The sequence below is a fragment of the Sus scrofa genome, chromosome 14 (genome assembly GCF_054392235.1).
Source record: "Sus scrofa isolate SSC_HxYL_T2T_F1_AM1 chromosome 14, Sscrofa_HxYL_maternal_Yorkshire_Landrace_v2.0, whole genome shotgun sequence".
Classification (NCBI taxonomy): Eukaryota; Metazoa; Chordata; class Mammalia; order Artiodactyla; family Suidae; genus Sus; species Sus scrofa.
The window spans coordinates 19,201,827-19,218,139 of NC_139396.1; the positions used below are offsets into that span (position 1 = coordinate 19,201,827).

General features: G+C 54.6%; 1 protein-coding gene across 1 annotated transcript in view; it reads left to right on the forward strand.

The window, feature by feature from the left end:
- The first annotated feature begins 662 nt into the window (after window positions 1-662).
- Window positions 663-16,313, forward strand: part of LOC146396384 (NUT family member 2G-like) — a 33,412-nt gene continuing 17,761 nt past the window's right edge. Inside the window, 2 exon segments of the mRNA XM_084995496.1 lie at window positions 663-1,030; window positions 1,980-2,108. Coding sequence (XP_084851622.1) covers window positions 663-1,030; window positions 1,980-2,108 — 497 coding nt within the window.

Genomic DNA, 16,313 nt, shown 5'->3' on the forward strand with positions numbered 1-16,313 from the left:
CCTGCCAGTGACCTTGCTGAGGGGCATGCTCAGAGTAGATGGCCTCTCAGGTCCAGGACGTGGGGACAGCCTGTGAGGACGAGGTGTCAGGGAGCTCTTCAGGGAGGCTCTCCAATCCCTGCTGCTGAGCTGAGCATTTCTCGGTAGACAGGGGCAGGGAACTTGGTGCGTGGGTCAAGACCATGAAAATCCCTCCATGACATCTGCACAACACACAGGTTCCTCGGGCCAAATGCCCTCTCCCACTGAGGTGTGCCCTCTGAGTCCCCAGAGAGCTTCCATCCATGTCGCCCATTCTCCTCTTCCATTCACCCCTTTCCTTTCTCTCCACAGCATCTCCACTGCTGGGCACGGATGTGGTCATGCACCCTGGGGCCTCACGCTCCTATCCTCCCCTCACTCCTGGCTCCCAACACCAGCCAGCTTGGGAGCAGCACCTGCCACCGCCCATGGCCCCATTACTCCTGCCTGGCAGCACCCTATTGCAGCCAGCTCACCCCATGACACCTCGGGTGACTCCTGCTGACCATGGCCCCATTGCCCCAGGGCTTGGCAACATCCCTGTCCCAGTCTGGTCAGGAGGGAGGTCAGCATTGCCCCACCAGTCTCAGGCCTTTGGGCGCCCTCAGGCCACCCTCAATGGGAATGCTTCCAGGGCCCTCATGGGGAGTGCTTTGTGTCCTGCACCCCTTTGCATAGCAAGCCCTGCGGGGGACAGTGGGGTGGCCTCCCCAGCTATTGCAGTAGCTCAGGCTGGCAAGGGAGGCTTGGCCCCAGGCCTTCCTCCTCAAGCGGCACCACCAGCTGCCCAGATGGCCTTCATCCTGCCCCCAGCGAGCTCTGGGCCGTGGCCACATGGCACCTCTGGGGCAGGCAGCCTGCATGCCTCCCAGCACACGGGCCCTCAGGAGGACGCCTCTCACCATAAGAGCGTCTATCTGAACTTCCGACGCTGGCAGCGCTTCAAGTCCCTGGCCCGCAGCCACCTGCCCCAGAGCCCCGATGCGGAAGCTCTCTCCTGCTTTCTCATGTAAGTGACCTCTCAGGCCCTCATTAGCTCAGCTGGAGCCTTCGCATATACAGGACCTTGGCATGGACACCCTGCTAATGTTTCCAGGCATCCTTTCACCTCGAGAGAAGGAGGGTTGACAGCAATGTCCATGCTATGAGGAGGCACGTCTGCACTCAGATGTGACCCACGTCCAGTGCATGACATCCCGTCCTTGCCTTAGCTCAGCTACCACCACCATGCAAGACCAGTTGTCTCACTTTCTGCACTGCCATGATAACATTGAGTGCAGGAGAGCAGTCCGAGAGGGTCCTGCTCAGATGTGAGGAGCCAGAGGAGCCAGAGGGTGAATGGGACCTGCTTCTCTGGTGCTACCTCCTTTCAACATGGACCTGGGCCTCTGGCAGCCAGTGGGTATCACTTCAGATAAGGCTTAGGACATTCAGGCCCAGGACAGAGCTTTCTGCATGCCCGGTCCTTGTTGTTCTGAAGAAGTCCAGTGTGAATGGGGAGGTGGTCGAGCTATACTAAGGGGAAGGGTCTATCCTCCTAGAGCTGTGAGCCTGGCAGGAACATCCCTCCTAGACCCGAGGTCCCTCCGAAAAGGGGGACTAGGCCATCTAGTGCAGAGACCTGGGCAGAAGAATCCTTGGGCTTCTCAGACCTGTTACCAGGTAGACGGGCGCCTGCCCTCCCTCATTGAGGGGACTGTATTTTATATGAGATGGCAACCTGCTCCCCGCCACACAGTGTCCCAGCTATAGCCTGGGAGTGGACAATCATCCTCTGGTGAGTGGGAGGTGGTGGCACCAGACACCAGGAAGGCTTGCGTTTGCTCTCCAGACACCCTCGTCTCCCCCTCTTGAGCCTGGGTTTGGCAGGGTTGGGGCCCATGGAGGCCTTGGAGCTGGGTGGGGTTGGGCAGTTGGGGGCTGGGCTGTACCAAGAGACTGACCCTGAGGGCGTACAGCCCAGTGCTTCGCACCCTGGCTCGCCTGAAACCCACCATGACGCTGGAGGAGGGCATGCGGCAGGCCATGCAGGAATGGCAGCACATGAGCACCGTTGAGAGGATGGCCTTTTATGAAATGGCAGCAAAGTGAGTCAGGGTCCTGGGCCATGGGCGACATGGTGGGGTGGGTGGTGGGTGATGGGCAGGCCCCAGGGCAGGATCTGGCTCTGCTGGTAGCAATCAGAGAGGATGCAAGAGGAGGCTGGCACCTGACACCTCCTGTTCCCTGAATCCCCAACCCCTATTGGCCTCCAGAATCCCCTCTGCCACCTGGAGAGCTTGGCTCTTCCAGCCTGCCTGTCCCAGGAGCTCTGCCCTACCGTGATGCTGATGTGGGGAGGTCTCAGGATGGCCTTGGGGAGCACGGCAGCCCAGGAGGGGGTCCCCTGAAGGCATGGGGGCTGTGCAGGGGTGAGGACTCCACCCGGCAGCCTGGCACCCCTTCATGCTGGGTGCCTGACCGTCACTGACCTAGTGTGTCCTAGGCCTCTCCTCATCAGCGATGGCTGGAATGGGCAAACGGCCATCCTTGGGGAAGCCCATGGGTCTCTGGCCCTCCCTGTCATTTCTGCATGTGAATCTCCTAGTTTCCAAACAAAACCAAAGGAGCAGCTAGCTCTCAGTGGCAAGAGATGCCTCACCTCTAAGGGTAGGATCCCCACTCCAGCCTGTGCTGGGCCCTGTCTCATGCGTGCTTTCCCGCACTCTCACTCCCAAACCCAGGTTCTGGGTTCGGGCAAGGGATCTGTGGGGACACATACCTGACCAGGCCACTGGCCATCTCCACTGTTTGGGTCAGACAAGGTCAGGGGGCACATGAGCATGGGCCCCCACCACCCACCATGTGTCCCTAAGCCTGGTCCCAGAGATTGACCTGGGTCTCTGCTGGGCCATGCCCTCCAGCTCCAGGGCTGGTCAGGCAGGAGGAGGCCCAGATCTTGGACCTGCACCAGAGCAGCTCCCTGCTGTGACAGCACCTCACAGGGCCCTGACAGCCCCAAGGACACCCTCTCCTCACCCCCTCGGTCCTGCTGCCCTGGGTGGGCTCCAGAGCTCAGGTGGTTTTCTCACTGGGGCCTGTCCCTCAACACCCCCCAGGTTCCTGCAATTAGAGGCAGAAGATGAGATCAGGATGGGGAACGTGGCCTGCACATCGCGGGCACAGGGCATGCCTCCTCCAGCTCCACCAAAGCTGGCTCCTCAGGAACCCACATCCCGCAAAAGGGGCACTCAGTCTGTGAATCACCTTCCCCCTGGACGTCAAGGCACAGGTAAGAGAGGCCTAGGCCTGGTTCCTGTTCCCAGATTGGTCCTTTTCCCTCAAGGGGGCATTGGACTTTCAACACGGATAACCCCTGAGGGGGGCTCAGTCCCCCTTTTCCCCTCTGGGGTGTGGACCTGGTCCATGTAAAACCTCATCACCCTCCTCCCTGTCTAAGGGGCCCCTGTGAAATCTGCCTAGCAAGTGTGCTGGTGGGGAGACCCTTGATCATTAGATGTTCCACACGTTCTCACACCTGACTTTTACCTGTCCCTGACTTGAATCTGGCCTCCCACAAAACCTGAGGCTCTAGCTGCTCCTCCCCCTGCCCACAGGCATATCCATTGCCCCACAACAATGCCCTCCCCTGTGCCTGCTCAGGGGTCAGCATCTGGGCACTGGGTCCCCTCACTTTCCCTTCCTCCTGCTCTGCCTCAGCCTGTGCTCCAAGGAAACACGGCCTCAGGGTCCAGCACACCCACCCAAGGCCACGCAGAGCCTGGCAGCTGCTGGAGAACAAGGCCCCCAAGGAGATTCCCCCTGAGGCTCGCAGGGAGCATGGGGACATCCCGCAGGCACTGGTGGGTCCTGGCCCCTCAGCCACAGGGGAGTCAGATATGGAATGTCGAGAGGATTGATATGAGCTGCCACAGGACGAGGACGGCTCCTTCCCAGACCCGGATCTCCTCAGCTACGTGGACAAGCTGTGTTCCCAGGAGGACTTTGACACCAAGGTGGCTGGGCCTGGAGTCTGAGACTCCAGGATTCCAGGGAGAGATGCTCTTAGCACCCTAGTTCTGGCTTTGGCCCAGGATAATGGGATTTAGGCTCTGGTCCTTGACCCTGACATCTGTGTGTCTTCCTGTGTGTCTGAGTGTACTTTGGTGCATAGGATGTGTATATGTGGACGTGTAAGTTGGACATGTGTGTGTGTCTCTCTCTTTGGAGGCCTTTGTGTGTCTGTGTCGGTGCCTATGTGTTGGTGCTTTGGAGCCCAAGTGTCTGCATGTGCACCTGCTTGTGAGTGTGTGTGTGTTTATGTGAGAGGAGAAAATACCTATGGGAGTTTGAAAGCTCCCCCTTTGTGAGGGGGTCTCTGGATTGGCCTCTGCTAGTCACATTTCCCCCAGGCCTTCCCGACTCCCAGGGCACTCCTGCAAAGGCTGCTCACAGCCTCTTCCTTCCATTCCAGGTGGAGGCAGTCATTCACCCCCGATTCCTGGCAGAGTTGCTTTCCCCAGAACCAGAGCTGGATCTCTCGGGCCTGGCTGAGGAGCTGCAGCAGGAGGAAGGACTCTCCCCTGAAGAGGTGGCCAGGGGAGGGACTGACACTAGGGAGACTGGGGGCAGGGTGGGAACCCAGGTGACCCTGGAAATCCAGGAGGAAAGGACCCAGGTCAGCCAGGGCCGGGGAGGGCCCTAGAGCAGGAGGCCCTGAAGGCTCTGTCCCTCCCTCCCCTGACGGAGAGGCCCTGCACCCGGGAGGCTGCCCAGGTGGGTGCAGGGCAGGAGGAATGGAAGGGGAGGAGGGGAGCTGGGGACAGGGCAAGGACCCTGCTGGGGAGAAGGTGCAGGAGGAAGGCAGGAGGGCCACAGGCTCTGTCTGTGGATGTGAGTCCCATCTCACCTCCCCCTGCCCATAAGCCCCGGCTCTCCCTGGAGGGGGCAGAGCTTTCACTGTCCACCTCTCTCCCACCAGCTGGTGCAGACACAAGTTCTGGCCTCGGAGGAGGACGACGGGGTGCCAGCCACTCCCAATCACACGGCACCCCACCTGGACTCAAGACCTTCAGAGTCTGTGGCCCGACAAGATGCCCAGAGGAACGAGCAAGGCCCACAGCCCGGGGTCAGAGATGAAACCTGTACACCCCAGATGGATTTCCATGGCCATCTAAGGCACCACCAAACAGACAGGGGCCTGTTCAGGCACAAAGGCTCTGTGCCCTCTCCAGGACATCAGGAGCCCCCTCAGGCTGGAACTGCACAGCCATTTCCTCACCAGGGCACAAACCGCTCGGGCCCTCCATCAGGACCCAGGGCCAGCAAGGGTCTCAGGGAGGCCTCTCCTCTTAGTGGAGCCCCAGGGATGGGTTACGGGTTCAGTGAGGATGAGGAGGAGCTCCCCAGCCTGGCCTTCCTCTTGGGCCTTCACCACAGCCTGCTGCCCTAGGGGCTGCCACAGAGCCCTGTCCCTGCCTCGGGTCTTGTCTGCACTGCAGGCCAGAGGGCCCAGCAAGCTTCCCAGGCCCCCTTTCCCCAGAGAATGGGCCTCAGCTCAGGCCCCCTGGAAGCTGCCAAGTCTAGAAAGCGGGCTCGGTGTGGAGGCCTGGCTGCTGCGGAGGACCTGGCCAGGCCTAGGGATGACCTGCGAGGCTCTGGGAGGCACACCCTGGCTCTAGAGCTGGTTGACCCTTCCCAGCCAAAAAGGAGCAGGTGTGACCTATGTGTCACACGGAGGAGAAGGAAGCGGCACTGCAGCCAGTAGGGAATGGTGGGCCAGCCCTCCAGGCCAGTCCAACTGGGCAGCCCCCATGGAAGCCTTGGGCTCCTCCAGGTCCCAGCAACCATCCTGGCTGCCATAGGGGTGGGGAGGAAGGACAGAATGACCAGAGCCAGGAGGGGTTGGGGGTGGGTGGGGTTAGGTGGTGGAGACTTGGGTCTGGTTGTGTGTGGGTGGGCACAGTAGCTCCTTTGCGATGGGGGATGTAAAACATGGATAAAATCCTTCTGTTGTGAAATGCACTTGGTCCACTGTCGTCTTGCATGTGCCTGTGTCCTCAGAGATGGGTCCTCTGAGGACAGAGACGGGCTCTGAGAGGAACGGAGCATGTGTTAGATCCCAGGCAGTCTGGATCCACAGGTGAATGACTAAGTCTTTCCTCCACAGAGACAAGGATGCCCAGGCTGCTCCTGGGAGCACACAGCTCTCACTAGCACCAGGGACAGCCTCATCATTCCTGTGTCTCCAGCCTGCTGGGCTAGGGGGCTTCTGGGGCATCAGTTCCATGCTCTGCATCCCTGAACATTCTGGGGATAGAGAGCTGCTTTTGTGCCATTCAGCCCTCTGGACACTCACCAGTCATAAGAATGGAGGCTGGAGGCAGCCCTTACCTCTAGAGAGTTTCTCCCTGCCTCTCTGAGGTGGCCAGATGACAGGCTGGGGTGATCCTCCACTCCTCCAGGGGGTCCCGTGGGGGTGGCCTGTCCAGAGAGGAAAAGGCTTGGCTGTAGGGACAGGACTTTCTGCTTCAGTGCCTTGTGGGTGGGGGAACCATCCTATCGTCTTGGTGGGATTATTGCCATGTGCTAAATGGTGGAGGCAGTGGCCTCTTAGTCCCGGTGAGGAGAAAACAAAGGAGGGAGTGAGTGACTTTAATCTCATGGCCTGTTAATGGCTTGGGGGGAGGTTCCATCATGTGAAGCTCAGTGGTCCCAACCTCATCAGCCCATTGGCATCCACCCCCAGGGAGCTTTTGATACAAGAAGACCTGGGACTTTTCGTGATCAGGGATAAGTTTTCGATTGGGGTGAGGAGGGTTAAGGATCTTGGGTTGTCCCTGGGAACGTCTGTGTGCCACAGGGGCAGCCAACACTTACAAAATAAAAAACAAGCAAACAAAAAAAAAAAAAAGCAAAATGCCCCAAACGCCAAAAATCTAGGATTAATGCCAAGTGCAGGCACACTTAAAGTGAGCCATTCACTCATGCTTTTCAATCCATTAAAACATGAAAGAGCAGGAGTTCCTGTGGCTCGGCTCTAAGGACACTGATTAGGATCCATGGGGACGTGGGTATGAGACATGGCATGGCTTACTGGGCTAAGGTTCTGGCATTGCCGTCAGCTGTGGTGTAGGTATGAGACATGCCTCAGATCCTGTATTGCTGTGACTGTGCCATAGGCCAGCAGGTGCAGCTTGGACTCGACCCCTGGCCTGGAACAGCCCACAGGCCCAAAAGCAGCCGACTCAAAATGGAAAAGAAAAGAATGCAATAGAATTTGCAGAAAGGAAAGGTGTACAGACCATCACCAAATAGTATTTTAGGGAGATCCCATTATGGCTCAGAAGATGAAGAATCTGACTGCTATCCATGAGTACGTGGGTTTGAGCCCTGGCTTTGTGCAGTGGGTTAAGGAATCCAGCATTGCCTTGAGCTCTGGTGTGGGCTACGGATGTGGCTTGGATCTGGCATTGCTGTGGCTGTAGCGTAGAACAGCAATGCCAGCTCTGATTCGACCCCGAGTCGGGGAACTTCCCTATGCTGCAGGTGGGGCCCTCCAATGCCAATCAGAGACTCCATCTATCCAGGCATCCCTCCATCCAACAAGGAAACAGTGGATTAATGGATGGCACATTCACTGCATCACAGAAATGGCCGCCATGCCCAGGGTGGGTGAAGGAGCTTCCCAATTTCAGGGGCTGGATTGGTGCAGCTTGTGTGAGACAGAGGCAGTGGCTGGACACTCTTTGTCTATGACAGACACCAAGGGGAAGCTGACCCTCTGATACCAGGGAAAGGCTCATCTCCAAACCCCTCAAGGGGGAGTCAAAGCATTGGCTGAAGAAACCCATTTGACTTAGGAGGTGGGGCCCCTGGCCTGGGTTCTGCCTTTCCAGTGCCATGTGTCTCCAAGACCAAGGCACCGAGTCCCCTGTGTCCCAGTCACAGACAGCATACCTTCAGTGTCCACCCATTCCAACGGCCAGGCCATCAAGCCTTATTGGAAGGGCCTGTTTGGGTGGTGGGGACGCAGCAGTGTGTTCCAGAGGGGATTCGGGCCCTCTGGCTCACAGGTGACCTCTTGCCAGACAGGCCAAGTGACGCATTTGTAACCAGGGTGATTTCCCAGGCACTGCCTTCCTTCCTCAGATGGCAGGGATGCAAAGGGTTTGAAAGGGGGCACAGAGGACAGAGCCATCACCTACTGTCTCCTGACTGCCTCTGCCTGGTGGGGTGGAGGAGCTTCCTGTTGTCACAGAAGCTATTGCTAGCATACCAGTCGTTGGAGGAGTTCTGGATCCCCAACATTTTGCTACTCAGCAGCATGCAGGAGAGAGCAAGGATGGTCCTTGGAAGGAGCTAAGAGTCTTGGGTGAGGGGAAACTTGCTTATTTTCAAGAGGTGCTTCTTAGTCAGTCGGGGTAAGGATGCCCTTCCTTTCACGAAGTTCTTTGGAAGAGGTTTGACAAAGAAAGACTGGCAACCGCATGGGTTGTGGGGAAGCAACAGGCAGGGATGGAAATGTTGCTTGCTGAAGACGAGAAAGGGCAGTTCTGACTTGCTCAAGACCACCTCCCTGCAGCTGGGAGGTGGGCCTTCTTCCTTGGGACATCACGGTCCCTGCCAATAGCCAGGGACTGTGGCTGACAGAGCTGGGGAGTGCCTCCTGGTGCCACTGTCATCGGCCTTCAGAGCCTGGTGGATGCACCCACAGCTCAGACCTGCCCTGGGCAGTAGGAGAGAGGCTGGAGCTTTGCCCACTGGGAGTGCTGATCCCCCAGCCAGGGACTGCACCCGGCTCCTGCATGTCAGCCTTCTGGTGGTAGCCAATGCCCACATGGGACCACGGCCATAGAAAGCAGCAGAGCGCTGCATCTGGGCCCCCTCCTGGACCCTGGCTCTCTCTCTACTTGTAAGCTGATCCAGACAACAATGGGCAGGGGTGTCTGTGAACTGGCCCTGTCAGTCACATCTTCAGAAGCCTGGCATTTCCATGATCAGGTAATCCCCTTATGGTTACAGTGTAAGGGAAAGAGGCAGAGCACTCTTCTGTCACAGTCATATTGGAGCCGTTCCTGCCTGGGATGTTTGGAGAACCTATACGATAAGGAAACAAAGAGCCACTGCATTTCACTCCACTGGGCCCAAAGCATATGCTGTCCATTGCAGAACAACGAGAATGAGAAGAAAGGAAGCCTCCAGATATGTGCACATGGAGATGCACCCTTCGAACGACTCCATGCTCAAAGAGGCCTCTCCAGGAGAACTTGGAAAATATATAGAACGGTAGGCAAAGGAACGTGCAGTACCTAACAGGTGGTAGGATCCAGACAAACTGGTGTTAAGAGGGAAGCAGATGGCACGAAATGCTTATAGAATACAAAAGATGCAAGGTTGCCCATCAACAACCTACGTTTTCACACAAGGCATCAAGAAAATACAAATCACAAAATACAACAAACGCAGGAACAAAGAAGCTCACGACAATACCCTATGTTCAGAGGGACTCTAGCCAAGGAACACTAGCTTGGCTTACTATGCACAACCATCAACTTTATAGGCTGCATGAAGACATTACTGAGGAAAACCTACATGGTCACCATGGCGCTTGCAGAACATGTGCCACGCCCATTCATGTAAGAAACGCTCAGAAGTCTAGGAAGAGAAGGACACTCCTTGAACCCCGTAAAGAACATCTCGACAAGAAGTTACACCAAGCCTCCTGCGTGATGGTGAAAGAATGAACGTCTTCCTCCTACATCCAAAACAGGCCAGAAAGTTCTTTCTCATTTCTCCTTTTCTACTTAGTACTGTATAAGCCAGGGCAGCATGGCAGGAAAAAGAACGAAAGACCTACAGATGAGACAGGCACAAACATAATTCTCCATGCTCATGGATAGCATGGCTACCTCCACGGGAAGGCCCACCAAATCTCCAAGACACACGGAAGAGATGGAGGTCACTTTATCAAAGTCTCAGTATACAAGGTCGACACAAACACCTTCATCATGTGTGTAAATCCCACAAAAGAACATGGCACCAAAACGAAAAACACCATGCAATACACAAGACTTGCCAAAACCTTGAAGCATTTGGTTCCATCGGTCATTCTATGGCTGCACCCATGGCATATGCAAGGTCCCAGGCAAGGGGGTCAACCTGGAGCTACAGCTACCAGCCTACAGCAAAGCCCCACCAACACCAGGTCCAAGCCACACTGCCACTGGTGGCACCACTGGACCCTCATCCCACTGAGCCAGGTCAGGGATTGAACCCACATCCTCCTGGACACTCTTTCAGGTTCATCACAAACTGAGCCACAATGGGAAATCCGGGGATACATATTTGGGATAGAGCATCTGTATGATAAAACGAAACAAGGCCTACAACAATGCGGACACCTATTATACTCATGGATGGGAAGACTCAACACAGAATACCGCCAAATTCCAACAGAAGTTTTTTTTTGATGTTTTTTTTTTTGGCCCAAATGGATGAAATTATTCTAAAATGTATAAAGAAAAGATAAAGGAGCCAGAACATCAAACATAATTTCGAGAAAGCACATTAAAGTGGGAGGTGATTCGGCTTATGAGAACGCTCTATGGAGAGCAGCTTGGCATTGCTGGTGGGATAGAGGCAGACAGAGTTCAGTGTACAGATAGAGAATGCAGAAATAGATCCATAGCAATACACCAACCTGGGATGTTCTAATACGGAAGCTCAAGGGCAGTAGAATGGAATAGGGATAGGGTTTTTATCCGAAACGAAAATGAACTCATCATGGAACATTCAGTGCAAATGTAAAATGTGTATAAATACAAACGATGCAACATTTTCCACACCGAAGAAAAAACAATTGGAGCAAACCTCTGGGTCCTCGGGCTTGGCAAAGGGGTCTTCCACATGACAAGAAAAACATTATCCCAAAAGGGAAGGAAAGAACAGAAAGTTGGACTTCATCAAAAGGAAAGAAAGGCCCTTCAAAACATACATGCACCCCAATGTCCACTGAAGCACCATTTCCAATAGCCAAGACAAGGGAGCAAGCTAAATGTCCATCGGCTGAGGCATGGATAAAGAAGATGAGGTCCATATATACGGGGGGACATCACAGAATCATACAAGAAAATGGAATCATGAACGCTGCAGCAGCAAGGATGGACCTGGAAATTATCACCCTAAGTGAAGGTGGACAGGGAAAGACAAACATCGTATGATACCACTTCTAAGTGGAACCGAAAGAGAGGACACAAATGAACTTGTGCACGGAACAGGAACAAACTCCCAGCCTTGGAAAACCGGATGGGTCCCAAAGGAGCCAAGTCCACAGCAGGAGGGACTGGGGGTTTGGGACTGGCTTCTGCACACTGAGTGCATGGAATGACCGGCCAACAGGAACCTGTGGTAGAGCCCAGGGAACTCTAGCCCACAGTTAGTGATAGTCGATATGGGCATAGAATCTGAGGGAGAAGGGGTGTGTGTGTATGTATGACCGAATCACTTTGCGACACAGCAGGAAATAGCACAACATGGTACCTCACTGTCCTTTCAATCAAACTGAAGATAACTACATCAATACTGCGGGAATAGGCAACAACAACATGAGCAACAATGAAAAGATAAGCATTCTTCCCCATGACAGCCAAAACCCTACCCCAGACAAAAAACAGACCTCATCAAATGGAAACATTTTCCTAGGTGAAAAGAAGCTACAGGTTTGGAGAAACTACCTGCCAACCACACATCTAACCCAAGTCTGGTGTCTCGAGGGAATAAGGCACTGCCAAGACACGACCATAACAGCGGGACCTATTCCACCAGAAAATGAGCAAACGATAGGAAGACATGGGTCACCCACCACAGCACTGTGAGTCCTGAAGGCTGGGTCCACTGTGAGGCTTCCCGGGATCCTGCTGGCTACATGAGAACACTGGGTCAGGCAGAGGGCAGGAAGGATTTCAACAACACTGCTTCCAGGAACTCCCTCGGGTTGGCCTGAGCCAGCTAAGCCGAAAAGGAGACATCAGGCTCCAAGTGCTGGAGGTGTGGACCACTTGGGCCAGGCTGGCTGGGGCCCTTGGACCGAAGGCAGGTGTTCATGTGGGGGTGGGGGCCAGAAAGGTGGGCAGTGAGTTGCTCCCCTTCAGGCTATGGAGAGCGGGGCCGTGGGCATGCTGAAAGAGGGTGCTGGGAATCCAATGTAGGAGCAGAGTGCTGTGAGGCCTGGACCTCATCTCACAGCCTGGCGCTGGAGCTCCTCTCTCAGCTTCCCTCTCAGTCACCTAGACTCCATTCCTTCAAGAGCCTTATATGTCACGGGCTGGAACCCCCTGCCCCATGGCCTTGGGTCATGGGCTCTGATCCGGCTCGAGTGCCCTGCACTCTGGAAACGTCCCTCCCTCACTTTGGGGAGTCGATCCTCCTTCATCCCAACCCCAGGACTGATGTTCCTTTACTTTACAAAAGACCCTTCATCCCTGGCACTGGAGACACCTGCCTAAAGGAGTTACAGCTTTATTACCCGAAGTTCATATGTGGAAGGCTTCTCCCCCAGGACCTCCGAACATGACCTTAGGTGGAGCAGTCTTTTTGTTGTCTTTCCATTGCCTACGTTTGTTTGTTTGGATGGGGCTGCTGGGGCGGCATATGGAAGTTCCCAGGCTTGGCATCCGAACGATCCATCGATCGATCAGAGCTTTGGCAGCTGGCCTACACCACAGCCACCGCAATGCCACATCCAAGCCGGGTCTGAGACCTACACCACAGCTCATGGCCACATTGGATCCTTCCCTTCCTGAGCGAGGCCAGGAATCGAACCTGAACACTCATGGTTCCTTCTCGGGTTCAGTTCCAGGGCAACACCACCGCAAGCCCTGCAGCAGAGTTTGTACAGAAAGAGCTGAAATCAGGTCACTAAGGTGGCCCCAAATACAATAGTATGGGTGGCCCTATAGAAAGGGCAAATTTAGACCCTGAGTCCCACAGAGGGAGCTGATGTGAGGGCGCCAGGCCGGAGATGGACATCTGGAATCCTAGGAGAGAGGCCTCAGGGCCAACCCAGCTTGTTTATACCGGAAACTCAGAAAGCTGGGCTCCAAAAGGGTGAGTTGATATATTCTTTTTATTTAAGCCCCATTGCCCGTGGGATTGGTGAGGGCAGCTGGAGCTGACCGATTCCCTCTGAAGGCCTGGGCACTCCCAGGGCAGGAAGGAGTCTCAAGGGAAGACACCCTCTCTGTCCCCAGCTGGGCTCCACCAGCATCCCCACTCCTACCTTCCTCCTGGGACACTCTCCCTCTCATGTCCTCTCCCCTTGTCCAGGGAGTCAGATGGAGGACCCCAACAGAAGAAGGAAGGATGGACGACAGGAGGGGCCGTAGGGCCCCAAGACAGCAGCGGGATGAGACTTTCCTTTGGTTATTGGAGATTGCAGGCTTGGTTTGTGGGGTGGCCACTGCTGCACAGGAAGGCCAAGATGGGGCCCTGGAAAGCTGATGGAGCTGGTGGGGGAGGGGTGGCTGTTTGCCAAATGGAGACTGGAGTCTGAGGCAGAGACAGGAGCACAGGAGCTCGGGGGGTCTGCACCAGGCCTGCTGCAGGACCTCGAGCATGAACAGCAGCAGGGGCCAGTCTCTGGGGGCACAAAGCCTGTGCCAGGCCCAGGAGAGCCAGCAGCCTGCAGAGACTGCGATGGGACCTGGGTGTGAGGAGGAGGGACTGTGGGCTGAGGGAGAGGCATGTGCTTCTGGATCTCATCGGTCCCATGGGAGAAGCAGGTGATATTGGTGAAGATGCGGGGGTAGGGGGCGTGTCAGCCGTCTAAGCCCCAGCGGGCCATCCCCACGAGACACCCTGAAAATGGGAGGTCACAGATGAGGGCACCCCCCTGGGACCACCCTCCGGAGGACAGGGGACTTAGGCTGCAAGCAACAGAGCTAGGTCAGAGGAGTCTCTGCCATGCACGGTCACTCAGTTGTACTTCTGGGAAGTTCCAAACCCTGGCATCCCATGGCTGATGAGCCTGTGTAAGCCATGCAGGCAGGCACGGGCGTCCTGATGGAGGAAGCTCCTGACTGACCCTCAGGACAATCACAGGTTTCAATCTATCAGCAGATGGGCCTCTGTGCCTGGAGAACCCCTGGAGCTCCAGAAGAAGGCACTGTCCAAGGCCGAGAAGGGACATATGTCCCAACAGGGCCCAAGAGAGCTGGTGTGGGAGTGGAGCCTGGCCAGCTCAAGCCCCTGCAGACCTCAGCTCTGGCAAGGCCCTGGGCTGCACCAGCACACCCCTAACCGGGACCCTCTTCCTTTCTCATTCCTTTAGACATCTGGCGTTCTCTCAAGGTCTTGGTTGAGCCTTTTCCGAAGATGCCCATACCCAGGCCTGGTGGAGGCAGCTGGTCTTGCTCAGGGGGTCAGTGGGGCTTAGAAACAGAGTGGCTGGGACTTCCTAGAGTTAGTGCGCTCAGGGCCGGGCCATCTGGTGGGAAATCTCGTCATGTCATCAGCCAAAGGGAGGGTCTGGTCCTTGTGGCTGGGGGAGAGGGGCATGGGCCATTGCCAGTTTCCAGGGCACCAAAACAGGGAGTCCTGCAATCGAGGTTTTAAAGCAAGAACTACAGGAGAGTGATAGCAAGATACGGGAAGGACAGAGAGCCCCAAACAAGTTGAACCCAAACAGGCACGCAGCAAGACCTATTCTGATCAATATGGCCAAAGGTAAACAGAAAGGGAGGAGGCCAAAGGCAGCAAGAGAAAAGCAAGGCATTCATGATGAGGGAACCCCAATAAGGTTATCAACAGTTTTCTCTACAGAAACACTCCAGGCCAGAAGGGGGTGGCGAAACCCATTGAAAGCACTGAAAGAAAGAACAAATAATCTGCCTCCTCCAAATACCCTATCCAGCGAGACTATCATTTCAAATCGAAGGGGAAATCAAGAATTTCTCCGACAAACCAACACTGAAAGAGTACTGCAATACAAAACCCATTCTGAAAGAAATACTCTAAGGGTTCTCCAATTCAAAAAAAGAAAAAAGAAAAAAACCATTGGAAAGCAGTGACTTAGAGAAGCCAGCATACACATCTAACCACGAAGATGTCAAAACCATAAAATGAAATAAACTACATCAAATCATACAATGAGGGCGAGGAATGGAAGAAAATGTAGATCCTTTGTCTTGTTTCAATGACGCGTTTGGTCCTATGTAATGGTCAGGATAAAGTCAGCAGACAAACGAAGGGGTTAACATAACAACAAAACAGGGCAACCACAAACCAAAAGCCAACACTGCATTCAAAAATCGGAAAAGGAAAGGACTCCAGCAGAGAATCAACGGAACCCATCTGCTCAAAGGAAAAGAAAGAGCAAAAGAGAAACATAGACTCAACGGGAAAACAGGGCTTCAAATGGCAATCAAGAAACATCTATCAATGACCACCTGAATTGTTCCAGGACCAAATGCTGCCATCAAAAGACACAGAGTGCCAGATTGGGTACCAAAGCAAAAACCTTCAATCTGCTGCCTAGACAAGCTCACCCGAGGGTAAAGACACCTATAGATTGAAAGGGAGGGGATGCAAAAAGATATTTCATGCCAGTGGACAAGACAGGAGATCAGGAGTAGCGCTGCTCATATCCAACAAAATCGCCTTTAAAACGAAGGCCTTCGAGAAAGGCAAAGAAGGACACTAGTTCACGGTTAAGGGATCAATTCAAGAAGAGGATACCACAGAAAAGCAACTCATGGACTTGCAGAATAGACTTGTGGTGGCCAAGAGGGAGGGGAGGGGGAGGGAGTGGGGTGGATGGGGAGCTTGGGGTTAATGCCTGCCCACTATTGCCTTGGGAATGGATTAGCAATGAGATCCTGCTGTGTAGCGCTGGGTACAATGTCTAGTCACGTTTGACGGAGCATGATAATGTGAGAACATAGAATGCCTACAGGTATGTGTAACTGGGTCACCACGTTGTACAGTAGAAAACAAGATTGTATCGGGGAAATAACAATTAAGAGCCAAAGAGGACGCGGTATATACACACAATGGAATACTCCTGCACCATAAAATAGAGCACCCTAATGCCATCTGCAGCAACATGGATGGAACGAGACCCTCTCATCCTGAGTGAAGGAAGTCCGAAAGAGAAGGACGACTACCATACGACATCACTCATATGAGGAGTCTCATATACAGCCCAAAGGAACCTTTCCACCTAAAGGAACTCATGCACTTGGAGAATAGACTTGTGGTTGCCTAGAGCGAGGGGAGGGAGTGGGATGGATGGGGAGCTTGTGGTTATTGGATGC